Genomic DNA, 22,799 nt, shown 5'->3' with positions numbered 1-22,799 from the left:
TATTCCCCTTCTAGGTCTATTCCCTAAAGACCTAAAAAGAGCATGCTACAGGGACACTGCTACATCAATGTTCATAGCAGCACAATTCACAATAGCAAGACTGTGGCACCAACCTAGATGCCCTTCAATAGACGAATGGATAAAAAAAAAAAATTGGCATTTATACACAATGGAGTATTACTCTGCATTAAAAATGACAAAATCATAGAATTTGCAGGGAAATGGATGGCATTAGAGTAGACTATGCTAAGTGAAGCTAGCCAATCCCTAAAAAACAAATGCCAAATGTCTTCTTTGATATAAGGAGAGTAACTAAGAACAGAGTAGGGACGAAGAGCATGAGAAGAAGATTAACATTAAACAGGGATGAGAGGTGGGAGGGAAAGGGAGAGAGAAGGAAAATTGCATCTAAATGGAAGGAGACCCTCAGGGTGATACAAAATTTCATACAAGAGGAAGTGAGGGGAAAGGGGAAAATATACAATGGGTAGAAATGAATGACAGTAGAGGGGGTAGAGAGAGAAGAGGGGAGGGGAGGGGAGGGGGGATTGTAGAGGATAGGAAAGGCAGCAGAATACAACAGACACTAGTATGGCAATATGTAAATCAATGGATGTGTAACTGATGTGATTCTGCAATCTGTATATGGGGTAAAAATGGGAGTTCATAACCCACTTGAATCAAATTGTGAAATATGATACATCAAGAACTATGTAATGTTTTGAACAACCAACAATAAAAAAAAATGATTGGGTTGCCAAAGCCTTAAAAAAAATAAAAACAGCTTTCAAGAAGATTTCTTAGAAGGGTAAATGCCTGGAGATTACAAAATAAAAACAAAACAAAACAAAACAAAAAAAAATCTAAAACCACATCAGTGGCCCTGAGTGACTCAGTAAGTTAATAAATCTAAAGGTTATTAGAAACTGAAAAGAAAGTAACTATTTCTAAAAATAAATATGTTCATTAATTGCTATCTCCACAACATATCATTAAGTAAACAACAAATTGTGTATGAAAATTTTTAGGATTTCCCAAATTTCATTCCATATGATTTTATATTAAACTGCAAAATCCAGATAATAGAATTCATGATTCACTACCAAAAATATTCCAGAAGAAAATTCTTAAGGAGTGGATATTTAATAAAGCTGTCATTTAACAATTTAATTACCATATGATTTTAGGAAATTTACTCATTTTCCTGCAGCCATAGCGTAGAGATATTTCTTATTTATTTTTCCTGTAATAATTTCCAAAGATAAGCCCTAGAACCCAATTTAAATAACCTACACTTACAATCACACAATAAACCTATAATAAATGATGAGGGAAAAAAGGCAATTTTTAAAAATAATTTAAACTTTTTTTCTTTTTCTTGATATCAAAGTTTAGCTGCATTTTTTAATCCATTTTCTCATCTTTTAATCCAAAAAAATATAAAGGCCAGAAGTTTGAACTGCAAATTTATACATGAGATATGTTTATTAACTATAAAAATTCAAAATCTTTAGAAATTAAAGAAATGTAAAATAAAAAACCATCATGGGAAAAATTAAGTAATACTGCTGAACATTTAAAACAAATGAATAATCTTTAACTCAAAAGAAGTTTAAATTCATACCTATTTGTGGAAACTATTTTGCTATTGAATATACATGATACTCCCCATCACAGAGAGTTACTGAAAGTAGAGCATATGTGACCATGATAACATATAAGTATGCAATAGTACTCTTCCAAACACTTGAAGCTGAAGGGCATTGCTCAATACAATACACATATTGGAAGAGATAAATAATAATTTGAAGGAAAAATGGTCACTAGGGCCAGTCACATTTCATAATATATCCATTCTAAAACACAGCATATAAATTTTACATAGGTGCCTTATGCAAGTGGTATTTCACATGTGCACATTTTTAGAAACAAAATATGTAGAACTTATGAGAAAATAAAAATCACGAAAAGCACATAAAAGACTAAATTATATATCTCATGTACAGATAATAAAATTCATCATTATAAAGGTGATAATTTTCCTTCAAATTTACCCACAACATAGCTCACCAAAATTTATATGTACAAACAAGAATATATCACAGTGAAGTCTACTTTTATGTGTATTCTATAAAGCAATAATTTTAAAAAACTACAAATAAATATATGATAGAAGAAAGTAGGAGAATAGGGAAAGGGGAACTACTGGATACTGAAAGGGAGCAAATTATAGTCCATGTTTTATGGTTATGTTAAAATAAACCTGACTATTAAATATAACAATAATGCAATAATAAAAAAAAAATCAACAAGCTTTACTTTAAATGAAGTAAGAAAGCAAAGCATAAATTTTTAAAATTCATCTACAAAGTTATATGTAACTTTAGCCAAAAATCTTTTCAATTATAAGAGCAAAATAAGAACTTATCATGACCTACTATTCACATATATTATGAAATTATAATATTAAAATAATCATCAAAGATCACAATATAAATGAGATCCCCATATGAATAAATATTTATGTAAAAACAGTATGCTTTATTGCAATAGCAAAGTCTAGATAAATCAAACCACATCAAAAATAATCTCAGCAACTTAGATAGGACCTTTCTCAAAATAAATTTTAACCTACTGTTAGGGCTGTTTACTGGTGAAGAATGCTTGCTTCCCCAATGCTGAAATATAAATCCAGAGAAGCATTGTGAGGCAAGTTTAGAGTGGAAAGTAGAAGCTTTATTAAATGACAGCAGAAAAGACTTCTCCCCATACGAAAAAGAGGACCCAAGAGGTAGAATTCATGAAAGGGATTTTTTTTTTTTTATTTTTAGCTAAGGTCTTCCTTCAGCTATTCTGTATTCCTGTCACATTGCTGTTGTTCTGTTATCTTGCAGTGATGGAATATAGGTGGGAAGGCCCAAAGTGTGGAGGACAGGTGGGCTGAAGGAGTAATCTGGGCAGGAAGGGCTTTTGGATTGGCATATCCATGTTTACTGTGAGCTGCTTCATTAAAATTTCTTTGGGATGGGATCAGGGCCTTGGGGACATTTTCAATTCCCTTTTTCCTGGACTCCATTCTCAATATGGTGTTCATTCTTGATTTTACTGGATATTAGTCCCAATTTACCTAACTACACTAACAACCTGTCTGTAAATTTGGCTTCACTACCAAGGATATGGCTAAGTAGTACAGTATCCCTCAGTTCACCTAACTTTAACAAAATAATAATAATGAAGAAAATAAAAATAAAAGAATGTCAAAATGAAAATTAGCTAGATCAAGAGGAAATTAGGTACCCCAAAATGACAGCTCCTCTCTTGAAGGAAAATGGCCATTGTAGATTTTATTTTCATAATTATTTCATCTGTCAATCTTCAGAATCTGAGCTGCAGGAACACACCTGCCACATAGTATTTTATGCAGATGCTGAGGATGACCTTTGAGCATAAGGAAGACAGCAAAGAGTCTCTGCCACTGACATGTACCCCACGTGGTTGGCCAGTAGGACTGAGGACATAGCAACCCGGTGGAGGACTTAAGCCTGCAGACTCCAGAGACTGCCTAGAGTACCAATCTGCTAGCTCCTGTTTTCAACACAGCCAGTCTTGTGGTTCCAATAGTCTTCCTCCCCCAGCCCCCCTTGCTAGGCCAATGCACACGCACCATTGCCTGGTTCTCAGGAGTAGGGCTACTTGGGATCCTCAGTTCCTGCACAGCAGAATAACCTGTGACTCTGAAGTGTGAGACTACAAATGGCAAAAATGGAGGACTCAGGAGATAAGAAGTGAAAGCCCACCCACTTCCTCCCTGATAACACACAGGATTGGACTGTTCCCACAAAATGATCTTGATTGGAAGGGGCTTCAGATCATGAACATTGAATCTGACAGACGTGAGCCCTTTTTTTGAGTGACAGGACAAGGAATATTATCCAATCCAGGCATGAATAAGGGCTAGAATTTCAAGTCGTTGAGTGCTGCTTTCTTTTTTTTTTTTTTTTTTTTAATCTGAGAAATGTACCCCAGAGTCTCAGGCTGCTGTTATTTTAAGGCAAGGTTTTTTTTTTTTTACATAAGTGGGAACTAACCCAACCAACAGAACATTTTCATTTAAACTTACATATAAGGTCATTTGAATTTATGGATTATATATGCTTGTATATTATTCAGGAATTAATATAAAATAATGACAATAACTATCAAATTTTATTTAATTTTTTTATCTCTGTTCTTTTTAGGTGACAGATTAAACTTTGAACTGGGAAGAAACCCCCTAAATTAAAAATGCCCAATAAAAACAACACAAAGGGGCTGGGATTGTGACTCACCATTAGAGTGCTAACCTCCCATGTGCAAGACCCTGGGTTCAAACCTCAGGACCACATAAAAATAAATAAGTGAAAAAAAGGCATTGTGTCCAGATAGAGATAAAAATTACACTAAAAAAACATAAGTTACAAGGTGAGAAACCAGCCTCTACCTCAGAGCAAAGACTGTCCAAGGAAAGGGGCATGACCCTTGTCCTTGGAAAGACACATAGAGCACTCCTAGGCACATACCCATACTGATGAGTTGTTTATCTACAAATAATAGGAGAGATTTGCTGTGCCTGCTTTCCCTGACTCAGTCAGGCTAGGTGGGGACCCATAGCAACTCCCTAGCAGCCACCAATCAGCATGAGACAGGGAAAATACCTGGGATGCCAGATGACCCTTCCAATAGTTTATGGTGGTTGAACATTTTGGGAAACCATATAGTTCAGCACATACTCCACTTGTGGCCTAAGTCAATCAGTTCAAATGAATCCCCATCTTGTAGTAACCAATCACCCTTATCCAACTTGTTCCCACCTGTGAATGTGCTAATCATGTTTTAGAATTGTTTATGATTTTCCCAAGGTTTGTGATGATTTGCTAAGAGATGCTATGGTGTATGTGAGGTACCTGTCTTCCCCAAAGAGTACATAAAACTGCTGCAAACCCTGGGCTCAGGGCCTCTAAGCCACCAGTTGCTGTTTGTGTGGAGGACTGAGCTAGCTCTCAATAAACACCTCTTTGCTGCTTACATTGATCTTGGTCTCTGATGGTCTTTTGGGGGTCCTGCATTTGAGCATAATAGTCTCTCCTGAAACCCATGGGAAAAGAAGACAGCACTCTAGTTCTCTAGGACTGAAGTTTTATAGCACAAAAAGTTGCAAAATTGGGGAGTCTTGAGAACTTAGACGAATAACAGGATTTTGACAAGCTTAATACAAAGGCAGGTAGTAGGTTAATTGTCTAAATGGTTCAGTACTTAGGGAGTAAGTTTAGATTACAACATCAGAATTTATAATGCACAATTAAAGTTTCAGAATGAGTTGTTATTTGGTCAGAGAAAGCCAGAATTTATGAATCATCACTAAATTTTCAGGGAGAGTTGTTATCTCATCAGGGAACACCAGACATGGGTGAGTTCAAGGCATTGGCAGGCATTTCAAGCAAGTTTACAAATCACAGTAATTTATAATGAAGCAGAAATTAACTTTTCATTCCTCTGTGATGAGATAGCTCCCAATCTTAAAAGGAAATTAGGCTGGATTTTTCACTTGCTATAGCCATAGCTTTTAAAGTATATGTTTCATACTTTAACAAGTATGGGGCATTAAATTATTAATATTAATTACTACTAATTTTTAAAGACCAAGTAAAATAGGAACTAAGATAGTTACTATTATTTTTTTTTAAATTTTGATTAATATATTGATAATGTCAACACATAAAATTTTGACAATGATAAAAAGACATTTAATATAAGGACTTCAATATTATAAGTCCTTCATGGTCAGTGGGTTAGTCCTTCAATGATTTTTTTTTTCATTTTTTTAGGTCATTTTGAATTACACTTCTGCAAATGTTTGTTAAGTATACAGATTGAAGATTTTGTATTTTGTAAAGTAGAAAAATGGCAGATTTGAGCTCTTGTCAGGATTTTAAAACTTATAAGCCATGTGAGGCATCTTAGCACTTTTGTTTTTCATATTTGCACACAGTCGAATTCTAGAGAGGAATGAGTTGGAGATATAGCCTACTGTCCTGAGCAAAAGAGAAATTGCCTTAGACTATTTCTAAAGCTTTTAACTTTTCTAACTTTTCAGAATTTTTGGTAATTTGAAAAAAAATTGTTTATTTTAAGAAGTGAATTGTTGAAATTAATTATTTATCTTTCCTGCATTATTTTTTCACTTTCATTGATTTTTTAGAAGAACTAACAGAACAGAATTCCAAAAGTGTTCCATGTAAATTTAAAGGTATGTTTCTATTGATCAAGATAGAAAGCAGAAGCAAATCATCATCTAGTTTGATGCCTCAAACTAAAGAGTTACTTATTTATTTCTGCCATTATTTACTAGGTTCCTGAGGTTGCAGAAATCACCAACCAACAAAGAGAAAAGACTTTTTAGATTTTTTCTCACAACCAATTCAAGTAAAATACACTAGTATCACTGTAGTTTCAGACCAAAGTGTGTTTCTAAATAATAAAAATAATATGTATATATAAATATATAATTAAATATAAAATAAAATATAATATTAGATAGATATTTTTTCCTGGATAATCATCTTGTACATGTTTCCCTTTAGACACAGTTCTGGGAACAAAATGTCACAAATAAGACATGGATCCTACATTGCTACACAGAGGAATTAAGGCACATTCTAAGAGCTTGGTATAAAACTTTGCATAGAGATATAAATAACAAGAGAAAACCATAGAAAATTATACAAAAAGGCTAAGCAGCAAATTCATAGTCTTTAAGTACATGAAGAGACAAGTTATCATAGCATATTTTATAATTCAGTTGCTGCTAATATAGAGATAGAGATATTTATTAAGAGATGGTTTTATGCAGATTTTTTGTTTAAAAAGGGAAAGATCAAATAATGTAGGTGATTTAAACATGAGGAATAATATTTCTCTGCATTCAGTACCTTTTTTGCAGACATATGAATTATAATTAATTCCAACCAGTAAAGTGCAGAAATAGTATAAAGATTATTCACTATGAGTAAAACTACTTAAAAGAGAACCAAAACTTCCATTCCTGTCCAATGTTTATTCCTGACCAAAAAAAAAAAAAAAAGCTTCCTTTGAACCATTTCTATAGATACGATTTTTTTTCTGTAATAAATATTTTGGTAATTTTTTTGAATACTACTTAATATATTTATGCTTCACATTTTCTCTTTTGTCCTACTTTACTACCTATATTCTGAAAGAAAAAAAAATTCTAACTCCTAAACTCCCTTATATTTGAGCTATCTTTTAATTTTTAAGCTTATATCATTTCTATAATGAATAATGTGCTTTCAGTAAAGAATGACTCTTATGCACCTGCTCATTTACAAGAGTTTTGTGGTGTTCTTTGGTTTTATTTACAGTGAAGTTAAAAAAAGGTTAATGTTGAACCAAAACACAAAGAAAAGACCAGCAACTCCAATTTTACATCAATTTAAACAAGATTGTATTGTGTACAAAAAATCTCTCCAGGACTATCTCTTAAAAAAAAACCATGCTAGAGATCATCCCCCTGATCTTCAGGAAAAAGTTTTTACAGCACAAAAAGTTATAAAGGAGGTGGGTGTCTAGAGTACTTACAGCTAACAAGATTTTGACAAGCATAACACAAAGGCAGATAGCAGGTTAAGGATCTACATGGCTAACATTTCAAGGAAGAAAATAAATTAAGCTCCAAACATTAGAATTTATGAACTGCCACTGAGATTTAGAATTGTTATTTGGTCAGTGGGAGCCAGGATTTATGAGGCACCAGTAAGGTTTTAGAGAGTGTGGTTATCTGGCAAGAGATAGCCAGGCATAGGTGAATTCAAAACACAGTTAGAAATTCCAAACAAGTTTAAAACATCAAAATATTGTCAGGCCAAAGAGAAATTTTAGTTTTCTTACAGAAAACAGAAATAAACATTTTACCTCTAAAAGCTCTAAGAGAGGATTTTATTTTTTGTATTTTCTCACATCTAATGGCTTCTGGCATTCCTGTGTTTGTAACCATAAATGCTTCTCTTCTGTTTATGGGACTTCCAAACAAAAAATATAGATAAGCCCTTCTCATAGGGAAGATTTCTCTAACATAGCAAGCAACTACCCTTTAACCCCACAGGGTCTGACAACCATATTATAGGATATGAAAGACCATCCAATATGCTTGTTCTTCCAATCATTGTTTGCAAAGATTCACAAAAGTCAATTCATTGCACAGAATGAGTGAGGTGGGTCTCTGCTCTGCATTCTAGAACAGGTGGTAAAAGAGCCCCCAAAGTGAGTTTAGGACAGGGCTTTACATGACATAGCTGACAAAATCCTAAAAACAAAAGAAAACATAAATTTAGAGAACCATACTCATATAATCTCATTTGGCAGAATCAAATTCATAAGAAGAACACAGGACAGAGGTATATCTAAAGGGATTTAACTGTATTTTCTTTTTCTAAATTGCTATTAATGTCTCCCACAATTATAGAGTTCTGGATCTCTTCAGTTACTACTTTATCATTACCTTCAACCTACAATGCATGAGGCACACTGAATTTACCCTCATACTCATGTACTTATCACTTATTTTTTATAGAAATGCATATGTATATGAATATATTTTTCCCACATTTCCAAGATTCTACCCTGAAAATTTCTGTGATAGCAGTTCCCTGAAATGCATTTTCATTATCTCATGTCAGCTCATCTAAGTATTCGACATCATGTGTTGGAAAAGATGAGACAACTCTAAGGCCCTCCTTATTTGACTATTTATAAACTATAATTAAAGGTCAACCTCATTACTTCCACAGAACTTAAGTCTCATTCACCTTTCTCATTCATAGTGCTTTATTTTTTTAAGTAGGTAGCAGAAATTTTACTTTGAAGAAGAGTAAATGATTTAAAGCCATTCAGGGTAATTTAGAGGATCCCAAAAATCTATTGTTGTGGTTTTTACACTACCTTATCACTGAAAGATCTGGATTACACTCCAGGTTGGACACTGATACTATGCTTCCATGGGAAATAGTTTCTTGTTTGTGAATATTGTTCTTTCCCTTGCCCCTATAGTCTTGGAAATGTGTGTATTGTGTGAACTTTAAAATAATTATTTTCAACTCACTTAGCATGGGCCCATTTGATAATAGGAGATATCCATATTCTGAAAAAAAGAGAAGACCCTTCACCATTCCCTAAAGAAGTGCTAAAATAATCTCTGGAAAAAAATAACAGTCATCCATTATATTATTTTTTTTTAAAAATACTAAGAATAAGTTTAGTTGGTAATACATTACTGCACTAGGAAAAGTGATATAAATGCAATTTTAATTTTTAAAGTTGTTTCTGATTACTACAAAGAGAGTATAAAAAGCTGGGTACATGGGCTGGAGTTGTGTCTCAGTGGTAGACTACTTTGCTAGCATGTGCAAAGCACTGAGTTTGATTTTCAGCAATACATATAAAGAAATCTTTTTTTGTTTCATTTTTTAAATACATGACAATGGAATGCCTTGTATTTAAAAATGCAATTCTTATTACACTTATAGAAAAATTTTTCATTCCTCTGTTTGTATATAAAATATGTTCATATCAGTTTCTATCTTCACATATGTACTTTAGATAATAAGGTCTATCACATTCCACAATCCTTGCTAATCTTTACACAACACTCCTACACTGGCTACTTCACATAAACTTGCCTCAGGGATTTAATGCACTAATCAAATAGAATTCTGCAGCCCATGCAGTGCTGTTGGAATGGCTAATATAAAAACCTAAAATTGTCATGTATGGTGGCATATGCCTGAAATTCTAGAACTTATGAAAAATGATGCAGGAGATTTGTTAGTTCAAAGACAGCCTCATTAATATGACAAGGCTACAATCAAATTACTGAGAGCTTGTCTCAAAATATAACATAAAAAGTAATGTGGATGTGTCTCAGTGGTATGCACCCCTGGGTTCAATACTCAGCACCAAACCAAACAAAACCAAGCAAATATCTCATAATTAATAGGGATTCCAGGGTAGACAAATATGTAAAAATGTTGGTGACAATATAAATTTAATAAATATATTTTTATATAAACGTTAAGGTTCTTTAAAAGCCCAAAATAAAGGGCCAGGGATGTGGCTCAAGCGGTATTGCACTCGCCTGGCATGGGTGCAGCCTGGGTTCGATCCTCAGCACCACATACAAACATGTTGTGTCCGCCGAAAAACTAAAAAATAAATATTAAAATTCTCTCTCTCTCTCTCTCTCTCTCTCTCTCTCTCTCTCTCTCTCTCTCACCCTCACTGTAAAATAAATAAATAAAAAAAGCCCAAAATAAAAATGCCACATAATCCACTAGTAATAATTTGGGGTAGCAGTGCAAGGTTGTACATGCCTGTACTCCCAGTTGCTTAAGAGGATACGAGGTAGAAAACCAGGGGTTTATTCTCAAGTTAAAGACCAGCCTCAAGAACTTGGCAAGGGTCCTAAGAAACTCAGTAAAACCCTCTCTCAAAAATAAATAAATAAATAAAAGTGTTGGAGACTTGGTAAAGTGCCCTGGAGTTAATCTCCAGTATTTAAAAAATAAAAAGATATAAATAATAATTCTTCATAAAAAAGTCATACAATCCACTAATAATAACTCTGGATATATATGTAAAGGAATTGGGATCCTTTTGCTAAACATATTGCCACACATCTATTTTTATTATATCTTTATTCACAGTATCTAATAAAAGGAAACAAATGAAGTACCTTTTAGATAGAAAGTATATCAGAAAATGCCTTCCAGCTGCAAAGCATCCAATTAGTCCATCCCTTCAGAAGCTACACACTTAAAATCCAAACTGTTCCCTGGAAAGCAAGACTCAGATAGTGGTGTTTTCTAAATACTCCAAAATATTTGGAATTTCTGGGAACCTTGTTTCAGATATTCTAAAACTCAGAACTAGGTTATATGTGAGGTCAGAATGAGACCCAACACATAGTAAATTCTTTAATGGGGAATCTTAACTCAGACTCTGTCATAACTGAAAGCAGTGTTGGAGATAAAAAATAGATTCTGTTTCACTGATTTCTGGGTTATGGATTCAAGTCAAAAATATATTAGAAAAAAAGTTGAGGCTACTCGTTAAAATCTATGTAAAACAGGTATTAAAAATGTACCAAGAGCTGGGTGTGTTGGTGCAAGCATGTAATCCCAGTTGCTGAAGAGGCTGAGGAAGAAGTATCAAAAGTTCAAAGCCACCCTTAGCAAAAGTGAGGTGCTAAGAAACTCAGTGAGATCCTGTCTCTAAATAAAGTAAAAGAAAATAACCCTGGGGGATGTGCCTTAATAATCAAGTGTTCCTGAGTTCAATCTCCAATGTCCCCCATAAAAAATGTACCAGGGGGGCTGGGCTGGGGCTCAGTGGTAGCACACTTGTCTGGCACATGTTAGGCACTGGGTTCAATTCTCAGCTCCACATACAAGTAAATAAAATATAGGTCTATATATAATAATGTACCAAGTTATTGACATGTACTTTGATCTAATTTGCTGTGTACTTTAGCCCTTAAGATTAAAGTTGGCCAGGTATGGTGGCGCATGCCTGTAATATGAGCTGTTTACAAGACTGAGACAAAAGGATCATGAATTCTCAGCAATGGTGAGGCACTAAGCAACTCAGTGAAACCCTGTCCCTAAGTAAAATACAAAATGAGGGTAGGAATGTGGCTCAGTGGTAGAGTGTTCCTGACTTCAGTCCCTGGTCTTCTTCCCCCAAAATCATGAGGCTAAGTAAATAGCTAAGCTTGTAGAGTGCTTGCTTCTAAGCATGAGGCCCTGAGGTCAATCCCCAGTACAGAGAGAGAGAGAGAGAGAGAGAGAGAGAGAGAGAGAGAGAGATTGAACTAGCATGTGATTTAAATTCAAGTTAGTCCCACTTTTATTTTTTCTGCCACACCAGAAGAGTTTCCTGAAATTTTTGGAATGTTTCTGTGGGTTATTTATTTATTTATTTATTTATTTATTTTTATGTGGTGCTGAGGATCCAACCCAGGACCTTTTACTTGCTAGGTGAGTGCTCTATGGCTGAGCCACAACCCCAACCCCTTCTGTGGGTTATTTTAATAAAATGGTCTGACCATAAATAAGTAAACAAACAAATACATTAATAAATAAATAAACCCTCAATTGATGACCCATTACGGTTTTTAAAATTTCTTAATTGGGACACATACACCTCATTTAGGAGAGATTCATTCTTTTTAATGTCACCTAATTTTATTCTGCTTTCTTCTCATATGAAAATCTCAGAGTGATGAATTAAAATCTTTTAAAAATGCCCTTCAGTTCTTGTAGAAAAACATAAATGATGCATCCACTTGAAATAAAACATGGGAAAATAATGATTTATAAGGCTGAAAGTGGAGTTTTGAGATGAGCCAAAATTTCTCAGTTTGCCAATTGCATCTGGGTGCTTGTCTCATAAATTTTGAAGAGAAAAATCTAAGAAATAGAACTCCCACCATGTGGTATGAGGAATGGTACCAGAAAAAAAAAAAAAACTCATTTTGGTATGCCATCTTAGAACTTTATTAATAGTTTTGGGCAGAACATGGAGCATAATGCATTTAGAATAGGCTTTGGAAAAGAAATCCTATCCTGATTACCATATGGGTTCACTTTTATTCTTTCTGTGGTGACCAATCCTTTTTTCTTCAAATTCAATCAGGAATCCCCCCTGGACAAAGGACTTTGTTAAAGGTGTTCCCACAAATGGGCTTCAAGGTCTTTTACATTAGAAATAGGCTTTAATGGTGCTCATTAACATATCTTTCAGTTAGCCACCAGGTGTGTTAGAGTGAGGCGCATTATCCCCATTCCATGGTCATACTATCTATTCTATTTTAGACTTATTCACTGTGAACAGAGAACCCTAATTTTGGATATGTGAACAGAGAGCTAGAAAACTAGGAGTTTATTCTGAGACCTATGGAGAGCTAAACTGAAGTTCTGGATTTCAATTTTTTTCTGGATTTGAGATACTGCTTCCCCTACATTAAAAATCTCAGGACTCATAAAGAGAATGAGTTAAAAGCTAGCATCATCAAATTTATGAAGCCCTAAGAAATTCAAAGGGAGCTTGTCTCTAAATAAAAATATAAAAAAAAAGGGGTGGGAATGTGAATCAGTGGATGAATGCCTCTGGGTTGAATTTCTGGTACCAAAAAGAAAACCACACACAAACACACACACGCACACAGACACACACACACAGACACACAGACACACACACACACACACACACACACACAATAAAATAAATAAATAAATAAATAGACAAACCCTCATGAGTAACAAGCCCTAAAATCAATAGCCTATCTCATGCATGAGTGCAACAAATGGAATTGTGGTTCTCTCCTGATAATTATTTCAGTCTCTACTATGCAATCTGGAGACATGCTGGACTCATGGCACATGGAAGCCCACAAAGGGTTTTAGAAAGAAGCTGAAATCCACCATACAATTATGGAACAAAATGCCCAGTTTTTCAACTGCTGATATAAGCATCACTAGACTAGTCAGAGGCAGGTGAAGGCTAAGCTGCCCCAAAGAGACCCTCTAGCCACAAGATTCTGGAGAGGACCAGGAAGAGTCCCTAGCCATGACTGCCAATTTCCACCATTGCCACTCCTGTCAGCTTTAAGCCACCTTCCTACCCAGTCTCAAGATAACAAGGCACACTTACCATTTCCTGGCTTTCAGGGTTCTCAGGGATCTCCCTGTGATTTGTTTTCAGCTTCTGCATAACACAGAAACCTGGGCTCCGGATCCAGAATAGAAAGCCTACAAAAAGATTGAAAAAATGGCTGGCTCCAGACACCAAAGGAACAGAAGATTGTGGAAGCCCGCCCCCTCATCACAGGCTGCATGAGGATTGGGCAGTTTCACCAAAGAGACTGATTGGTCAAGGTTTCATGCACTGCCTCCAACCTGAGCCAAGTGGGCACAGACTCAAAGTCTGAATGACAGGCTGTGCCATTGTCATTGTTAAAAGACTAGAGATCAGGGCTGAGAATATAGCTTAGTCAGTAGAGTGCTTGTTTTGCTGATATAAGGCCATGGATTCAACCCCCTGGACTACACACCTACACTCCCTGAAAAAAAAAAAAAATTAGTAACGGACTTTAGGGACTAGTGTTATGGATCAGTGGTAGAGTGTTTCCCAAGCATGCAAGAGGTACTGGGTTGGACACCCAGCACCACATTAAAAAACCAACCAACAAACAAACTACTAATGGTAAATACTCAAGAAAAAATAAAGACTGTGTATTAGGCTTGTGCACCCTCACTACAGAACTCATAAACACTTTTTATATATAATTTATACATATATGTCTTCAGACAGTGTATAAAATTCTCCTGATGGCTTTTCAAGTAACTTATATTATAGGTATGCTTCACAACCCTGAAATCGTCCCCATGTCACATTATTATTATTATTATTATTATTATTATTATTATTATTATTATTTGAGGGTTTGTGAATGCGGTTATTTTAAGGCAAAGTTTTCTTCCAATACTAGGACCTAACCCAGAGGGAAGTGAATTGACATTTATAACTGTTTATAAGGTTAAACAATTTGTGAATAAATATGTCTATATTTTTATTTACGAAAATGATATCACAGTTTCTTTAATTTTTTTTTACTTCTCTGTTCTTTGTCTCATAAAAAACAGGTTGAGCTTTAAATTCATTAGCAATGTCCCCGTATCCCTTCCCCCAAAATAAGAGACTCACAGGTATAATTCAAATTATTGAGACTCATAAATTTTGGATCCTTTATTTTAACTAGTGAAGTCTATAGATTTTCTTTTTATTTTCACCCTTAAATGAAGCCCACTTTTTATAGCGTTCTTCTTGTGTAACTGACCTCTAATATTCAGCACATTTTACCCCCAAATCTGATCAGTTTGGACTATTGATGTCTTGATGCAAGGGATCTCAAAATGGTCATGCACAAGGCAGGAAATGGATATAGTAAGATGTAAGACTGGAGATTGCTGAGTATGCAGATTTTGCATTGCAAAATAAGTATTGGTGGACTATATGGGAGTAGGGAGAAAAAGAGTAATAAAAAAAGAAAAAGCTTGAGCAGTAGAGGAGTTCATATGCTACAAGTCTACAATGATGGTATGAATGTAGAGGGGTAGTGTTGTTGGAAGTAGCAATAAAATTTGGGGAGAAAGAAAAAGGTAATTTTTTGCACAGTTCCCAAGTAAGAGAGCCAGGTGAATGGGTTCTTTGTTCAACTCTTCTCACCTAGAAGTAGAATTTATAGTTCATAAGGTATGTCTCAGTAAGTAGTAAAACACCATTTCCATGTAACTTTACACTTTGTCATGGCTACAAGCTGAGTTTGACAATTCCAGTCACTTTACATCTTTGCACTTGGTAGTTATTAATTAATTAATTAATTCCATTACTTATTTGTTCCTTTATTGATTCATTTTTTCTTTAGCTGTCATTGTTTTTACATTACTGGTGATTATATAATTGCATAAATATTCTGAATGTTAACTTTTTCTTAAATATTGTTTTATGTGTTTATTCATACATTTACTTTTCATTTAAATGTTTTTTTCCTTGACCAAATCCTTGCTGATTTTCTTACTACCTCACTAAGTTGCTGAGGCTGGCTGACTTTAATGTTTTTGAATATAGTGTTATAGTAGACCTTAATCTTTGTTTTTGAAGACTAGATATAATCACATTATTCCAAATAACTCAAAGATCTATCATCTTGGCAGAACCCTAATCACCCACTAAAGTTGACTCAGTCTGGGTCAACTAAAAACTGTATCAAAACACCTCTTTTTTCTTATACAAAACTTAATAAAGAATTCCTCTCTCACTTTTATATGTTGGAGAGAAGACTAACTTTCCAAAGCAGCAGTTAATAACTCAGATGTGTTTTCCAACTTTTAAATTATTTACATCCTTGACACTAAGAGTGTCACTGATTACTTTTTTCATTTTTGTAAGATCTCTCTCTCTCTCTCTCTCTCTCTCTCTCTCTCTCTCTCATATTACAAATTGAAATCAGATATGCTTTATTGCTAAGAAACACTCTCAGCCATTAATAAAATATTCTATAAAGAAATATGGTTTTGCTGATTTTCTTACTACCTCACTAAGTTGCTGAGGCTGGCTGACTTTAATGTTTTTGAATATAGTGTTATAGAAGTTAGCATTATATATACATATACCTGTGTGTGTGTGTGTGTGTATCATTGAATACTCACCAGGAATATATACACAATAACAATAAAGCAAAGTGAATGAAAAAAAATGGAATGAATGAATGAATAAATAAATAAATAAATAAATAAAAGAGATGAAAAAGTACAAAATTTTATGTGACTGGAATTGTCAAATGTTGATTGTGGCCACATAAATTTGTAAAGCTACTTGGAAATGGTTTTATACTACCTACTTAAACATACTCTGTGAATTATCAATTCCACTCCAATGTGGGAAGAAATAAACACATAATCCACTCATCTGACTCTTTCTTTTGGGGACTGTGACAGAGTTACCTTCTTCTTTTGCTTGTACCTTATTTCTGCCTCCAAAGAAACTACCCCTTACCCTCATGCTACTATTGATCCACCACTAGACTTTTTAAATCTGAACCCTTGAGCTTATTCTTTCCCTGTTTCCTTCACAGCACTTTTTTTTCTCTACCCATATCTACTCCACCAACACTTTTTCATGAATACTCACTACTGTATACTCAGCATCCACCAATCTCACATCCTGACCCATCAGGATCCTGTCTTTTTCATGGATCACTTTGAGATCCCTTCCACTCAGATATCAATAGTCCAGAGTAAGGTCAGGTTAGGGTGTTATATATGCAGGTTTTTAGAAATCATTTACATAGCAATAAGCCCACAAAAAGTGGGATGTATTTTACCTGAGGTTAAAAAGAAAATCTACAGACTGCACTGTTAAACTGAATTGTCTAAAATTCACTAATCTCAATAATTTGGAAAAAGAAATTCTATAAAAAGGAGAGTAAAGAAAAGAACATAATACATAAAGTGACAAATTTGAAGGCACACCAAGTATATATATCCAATGAGTGTCATACATTGGTGCTTTCAAAAGACAAATTAATTTGAAATAAATGTGGTAATGTGAGAGGTAGTAATCATTTATTAATTGTATATAATGGTAGTATATATGTATATGTATAAAATGCATCTCATATAATTATGAGTGTATGTTTGAAGAAATGATCTCTACAGTAAGTTTTTTAATTTTGCTGAAACACTATAAATACCTAAGTCTGGGTTTATGTATTACCAAATATTCAGGATACGTTTTATACTTAATAAAGTTTATCACTGACAAACAGACCTTTTTTTCCTAATTTTTAAAAGGAGTAGTATTTATTTCCAATTAGAACATAATGCCATCATTTATTTTTCATTTTTAATTACTTTTTATTTTATATGACAGCAGAATTCATTACGATTCTTATTAAACATATAGAGCACAATTTTTCATTTCTCTGGTTTTATACAAAGTATATTTACATGAATTCACTTCTTTATACATGTATTTATATAATAATATACATCATATTCCACCATCACTTATTTTTTTAATAAAGTTTTTTTTTTTTTTTTTAAAGAGAGAGTCTTTTTTTGTAGACGGAGACAACACAATGCCTTTATTTTTATGTGGTGCTGAGAACTGAACCCAAGTCACACCCATGCTAGCACTCTAACACTAAGCCAAAATCCCAGCCCTTCACCATCATTTCTTACCCCATGAACCCTTCTCTTCCCTCCCAACCCGCAACAGGTCATTTTGATACACATTGAAGTATGCTATGAAGTTATAGAAAAGAGTATATACCATATAATATGAACAGATAAACTTTTGTGACTCATACATAGCTTAATAATAATAATAATAATAATAATAATAATAATAATATTAATAATAATAAACTTTCCATTTAGAAAACAATAAAGTATACATCTGGTACTACTGACATCTTTTCCAAAAAAAAGGTGGTTATTTGTGGAAAAAAAATGATATTCTATGCTTTCTTAATATCAAGAATAAATTATTTTCAGAATTAATATATATTTCAATATAAAAATAAAATAGAACAAGGATCCATGGCACACACTTCTAATCCCATTGGATTGGGAAGCTAAGGCAAGATAATCCTGAGTTCAAAACCAGCTTCTGAAATTTAACAAAGCCCTAAGCAACTATGTTGACCCAGTCTCTGTGTGCCCCTGATTGAAATTTCCAGTAAGAAACAACAACAACCAAAAGAATACAGAGTATTGATAAGAACACAAAACAAATTCTCATGAAGTAAAGATGGAGTAGAAACTGCTATTATTTCTTCATGAAAACTGTTTATGTATATATGAAGTACTCCTCACCAAGCAGCATAGACCTGTAGAAATTATAGTATGTGTGTACCATGACAGTGTACAGTTACATGATAGCATAAAGCTAGAGCTATACTTGTCAACACAGTGTAAATCTGGGGCCTAGGAGGAAAGAGGAGGCACATTCAAAAAAATAAAAATAATAAAGTTTGAGAAAAATTGGTTTCTAGAGCCCAGAAAGATTTTTGATTTAACTAGAGTACAAAATACCACATAAAAGTATTATACTCAAGTTACATCTGTTAAATACATTACATGTATAATGGCTATCAAGGAATATATACATATACATATATATATTAAAATTATATATAAAATTATATATTAAAATTATATATATATATATAATTTTAAAATAAAAACATATTTATTTGCCATGAGACAAAAAGAAAATTATATTACTTTTTTTTTCTCAAATAATTCAATAGAATACTGGTTATCCTTCAGTTTCATGTTATATCCATACCTAAGCAGAGCCTGCTTCACCCCCAGTTGCCCCATTTTACACAAGGGAGTAATGCCAGACAGAAGTCAGCAGTATGACTTTCTCACCCGTCACTTCCCCATTCAGTGCACTGTAGCAATGGAAAATTCCACCCCAGTCCAACACTCTGAGTCACCTACTGCAGGCATCCTGCAGCAGTTACATTGGATCTGGGCTCACAGACACTGCTGGGTGAAGAGGTGGAAGCACAGCAGCTTAAACCTGGAAGCTGCCACATTGAACTTTCCTCAGCTGGGCCTGATCAGGGTAAAGATGCTGGATTTCATACTTTCAGAAGAAGCCAGAGGGAGGAAGAACAGAAAGGGCAGGGGATCATTCCCAGGAAACATGCTCATCCATAGAGGGTTTAATTCTCTTTCTGTAGATATCTTATCCCAACTTCAACAGTTGCCAAAAGCTCAGACCTTGTCCCTGATGCTGACCCAATAACAAGGGCACTGTTTTGATAAAAGGAAAAAGCTGATTTATTACTTTGCTAGCAAAGGACAAACACAGGGAACTCCTGTCTCAAAGACTGTGATTCTGCCCTTTTTCAGAAACAGTAAGCTTTTATAGAGATAATTCAGAGAAAATGAGATTATGAAGGAGAGATCAGGAAAGAGAAAATCAGGGAGAATAAGATCAGCTAGGAGAAGATTAGGGAAAAGAAGATCAGAGAAGATCAGGAAAAAAATGATCATGGAGAAAATGAGGAAGGAAATTTAGGATAAAGAGCATCAGAGAAGATCAGGGAAAAGTTAAAGGAAAGATAAGGGAGAAGATCAAGGAGGAGTAGGTTAGGGAAAAGAAGATCAGGGAGAAGATCAGAGAGAAGATAAGGAGCAGGTTAAGAAAAAGATTAGAGAAGATCAGAAAAAAATCTTAAGGAAAAAGAAAAAACAACTTGTAAGTTTCAAAGCCACAAGGGATATAGTGAAAGCATCAAGGGAACCCCTATTACACAGCTGCAAGGAATGGGCCAAGCCATTCTGTAGAGGTAGGGGAGCCTCCCTGAATGGGATCAGCAGTCTACCTGGAAAGAACAGAGCATATATGTTGGCCATGCCCACCCACATCAGCCAATACCAGGAACACCTTCCCCTCATGGGCAACCTGGCAATTACAGGCACTAGGGCTAGAGTTCATACCCTATATTTTGGCCAATAACAATGCTATTCAGAAAAAAAAATGAATCATAAAAATCTAGAATTAGTGTTCTGCTGTTGAACACTATCAGCAATGTTATAACAAAATAAAAAAGAAAGGAGAGGGAGAAGATGAAGACCCAAATGTGATATGTTTTGCTGAGAAACTCAGGCAAAGCCCTTACAATTCCAATATAAAGAAAAGTGAAGCAAAAGCACTCACATCTACCAGGCTTTCAACCCATTTCCAACTCTGGCATCCTCTGAAGCAGTTGCTCAGGCAGCTGGAGGCACTATTCCCTTCTTCTGACAAGAAAAGTGTCCTTCTACCTTTGTGGGAAAACATGCCTGTTGAAACAGCTAGAAGGGTTTCCTGGCTCACTCCTCACCAAGAGCAGATGCTGAGTGTTTCTAACATTGCAGTTTCAAGTTCCCTCAGGATGCCTGCATCCTGCAAATCCTTCAAGAACAAAGAAAAAACATCAACAAGAGAAGAACAAAAACAAAAATATAACCCCTTCTATCACTTCAGTTAAGCCAACCTCCCTTCCATGCCATAACAACAAAAATCACTCTGGTTTTATCACCCTTCCCTGCTCAATGTCTAGGTTGTCAGGTTCTGCTGGACTCTCCCTTAGCTTTGGCTATTCCCTTCTGTGCCTGAAGCCAAAGAGCCACCTCCTGTTTGGTAAACCAAATAACCAATGAAACAACTATTTGGAATTTCTCACTACTGCTGAGATTTAACTAGTTCCCCAAAGAAAAATATTTCTTCCTGTTACAACAATCTGCAGTTGCAGTAGAAGATCATATTCCACACATGGGTTAACTATTGCCATTAAATGCAGACCACAGGAAAACAAGAAAGTTTAGCTGGGTGTGGTGGTCACACCTGTAACCTCAGCAATTAGGAGGCTGAAGTAGGAAGGAGGATTAGGAGTTGAAAGCCAGCTTCAGCAAGTTAGAGAGGACCTAAGCAATTCAGCTGGACCCTGTCTCTAAGTAAAACACAAAAAAAGAGCTGGGGATGTGGCTCAGTGGTTGGGTGTCTCTGGGTCTCATCTCTGCTACCAATAAATAAATATATAAACAGTTGAGCAAAAATCTAAACATTCAATTGGGGTCAGTGCTAATATATGTGTTGGGTCTTATTTTTCTTTTGCTCGTACTTAAAGACCTGGAATGTTCATATCTGGTTTCACAGGAAGAGTCTCAGGGCCAGGATATATCTATCATGTTGCTGAAAGCTCAATCCTTGTCCCTGTTGTTGACACAACAATGAGGACATGGTTATGAGAAGAAGAAAAAAGGTTTATGGCTTAATCAGAAAAGGTGAAACACAGCTTCCCAAAAGCTGTGAATCTGCCATTAGCAGAAACTGGAGGCTTTTAAAGAGGTGACTCTGCCACATCCAGCCAAGGGAGCCCAGTCCGGCGAGGGAAGGCGAGGTTAAAAGACACAGAGGACACCAAGGTTCTTCATCCAGGAGTCACACACTTTATTGCTAACACACTTTTTTATACCCCAAGCAGCAGAAGTGGAAAACTACCCAAAAGCAGGAGGGAGGGGGGAGAAATTTAGTTTCAACATCTATTATTGTCAGGTACCGAAACCTCCCTTAACAAGAAGTCCATCAGACCGGAAAAGGTCAAGGCATTCCGGTGGGACACATATGTCTCAGACAGACAAGCAGGAACACAAAAACTGCAAGTTCGCCATGGCCTTGTGAGCTGGCCACACTGGCATGCAGAACAAACTAGTGGAGGTTGGGCTCCAGGGGCCAGGGTGGACCTGCTGCCAACAGACTCAAAGGCTACATTCCAAATCTGTAGGAGTTGTAATTCACTTGTTAATTTGGAAGATAGTAATTTCTGAGATCTGAAGCCATTTCCAAAATCTGAATTATTTCATTCTTTTTTTTTTTCAAGGTTTAAATAGATTTTACTGTTACAAGGGGAACCCCACCAGGCAGGGCCAATATAGTGGTCCCAGATGTCACCATGGAAACACTGAGAAATCATGATTACAGAAGAGTTGACTGGAATTGAACGACATGATCCAGGAGAAGCCAGCCAGGAATGCAGACATGGTCAGGATGGGCTGGCAGGGGTGGTCAGGTCACAGGGCGAGGGAGAGAACAGACCCCTTCACTCCCGCTTCTTGTAGCTCTCCAGGTGTGATAGGACCCAGCCGGCCGGCAGGAGGAAACACAGGAAGCAGGAGGTGAGCCCAATGGTGATATCCATGGTCCCGAGCTGCTCCCGCGGCGGCTTGGAATGGACCTGGGCGCGCAGCACGAGGAGCCACCGGGCCGGGCCTGTCAGGCCCCTCAGCAACAGCGGCGTCAAGACAGACATGATCACACGGATGAGACCACAGACAATCTGCAGCAGGAGCCCAAGGTCAGGAAGTCAAAATGGCTAATTATTTCATTCTTAAGGTGGGTGTGTGCTCAGGGACAAATAACTCCGCCTAGGATGGGGAAGAAAGGTAATCTTGTTTCCTTTGGGATTAGGGAGTAGAGATTAGGGACAGGCTTGGAGAGAAGAAGAGAAAGAAACAGGTCTGTTTTAAAAATATGTTACAGGGTTTTAGTCGAGTCGTTGCCCTGTCCTGAAACGGACGGACGTGCGTTCCGCTTCGCCCGTTCTGCAGTCCGGTTTCCGTCTCGTT

General features: G+C 35.7%; 2 protein-coding genes across 3 annotated transcripts in view; both read right to left on the bottom strand.

Annotated features, from left to right (window-relative positions):
- Positions 1-20,933, bottom strand: part of LOC124081878 (zinc finger protein 626-like) — a 47,020-nt gene extending 26,087 nt beyond the window's left edge. Inside the window, exons 1-3 of one of the 2 annotated variants that reach the window (XR_006848173.2) lie at positions 20,350-20,921; positions 13,762-13,859; positions 7,478-8,359 (exon numbers count right to left, since the gene is read on the bottom strand). Coding sequence is in view for 1 of the 2 variants with exons in the window: in XM_046428241.2 (XP_046284197.1) it covers positions 13,762-13,821 (60 nt within the window). In the remaining variant the exon portion in view is untranslated. Of the gene's footprint in view, positions 1-7,477; positions 8,360-13,761; positions 13,860-20,349 lie in introns of those variants that run through there. The other variant, XM_046428241.2, reaches the window with a different exon arrangement.
- A 1,101-nt stretch (positions 20,934-22,034) lies between these two features.
- On the bottom strand, positions 22,035-22,556 carry LOC124081873 (cytochrome c oxidase subunit 8A, mitochondrial-like). Its single transcript, XM_046428237.2, has one exon. It carries the CDS (start codon positions 22,481-22,483, stop codon positions 22,274-22,276), a length of 210 nt encoding a protein of 69 aa, XP_046284193.1. The 5' UTR covers positions 22,484-22,556; the 3' UTR covers positions 22,035-22,273.
- Between the last annotated feature and the right edge of the window lie 243 nt (positions 22,557-22,799).

The sequence above is a fragment of the Marmota monax genome, unplaced genomic scaffold, assembly GCF_021218885.2.
Source record: "Marmota monax isolate L192 unplaced genomic scaffold, Marmota_monax_Labrador192_F-V1.1 WCK01_AAM20220418_F8-fsc00313, whole genome shotgun sequence".
NCBI lineage: Eukaryota > Metazoa > Chordata > Mammalia > Rodentia > Sciuridae > Marmota > Marmota monax.
This window is presented reverse-complemented; position numbering and strand designations above follow the sequence as displayed.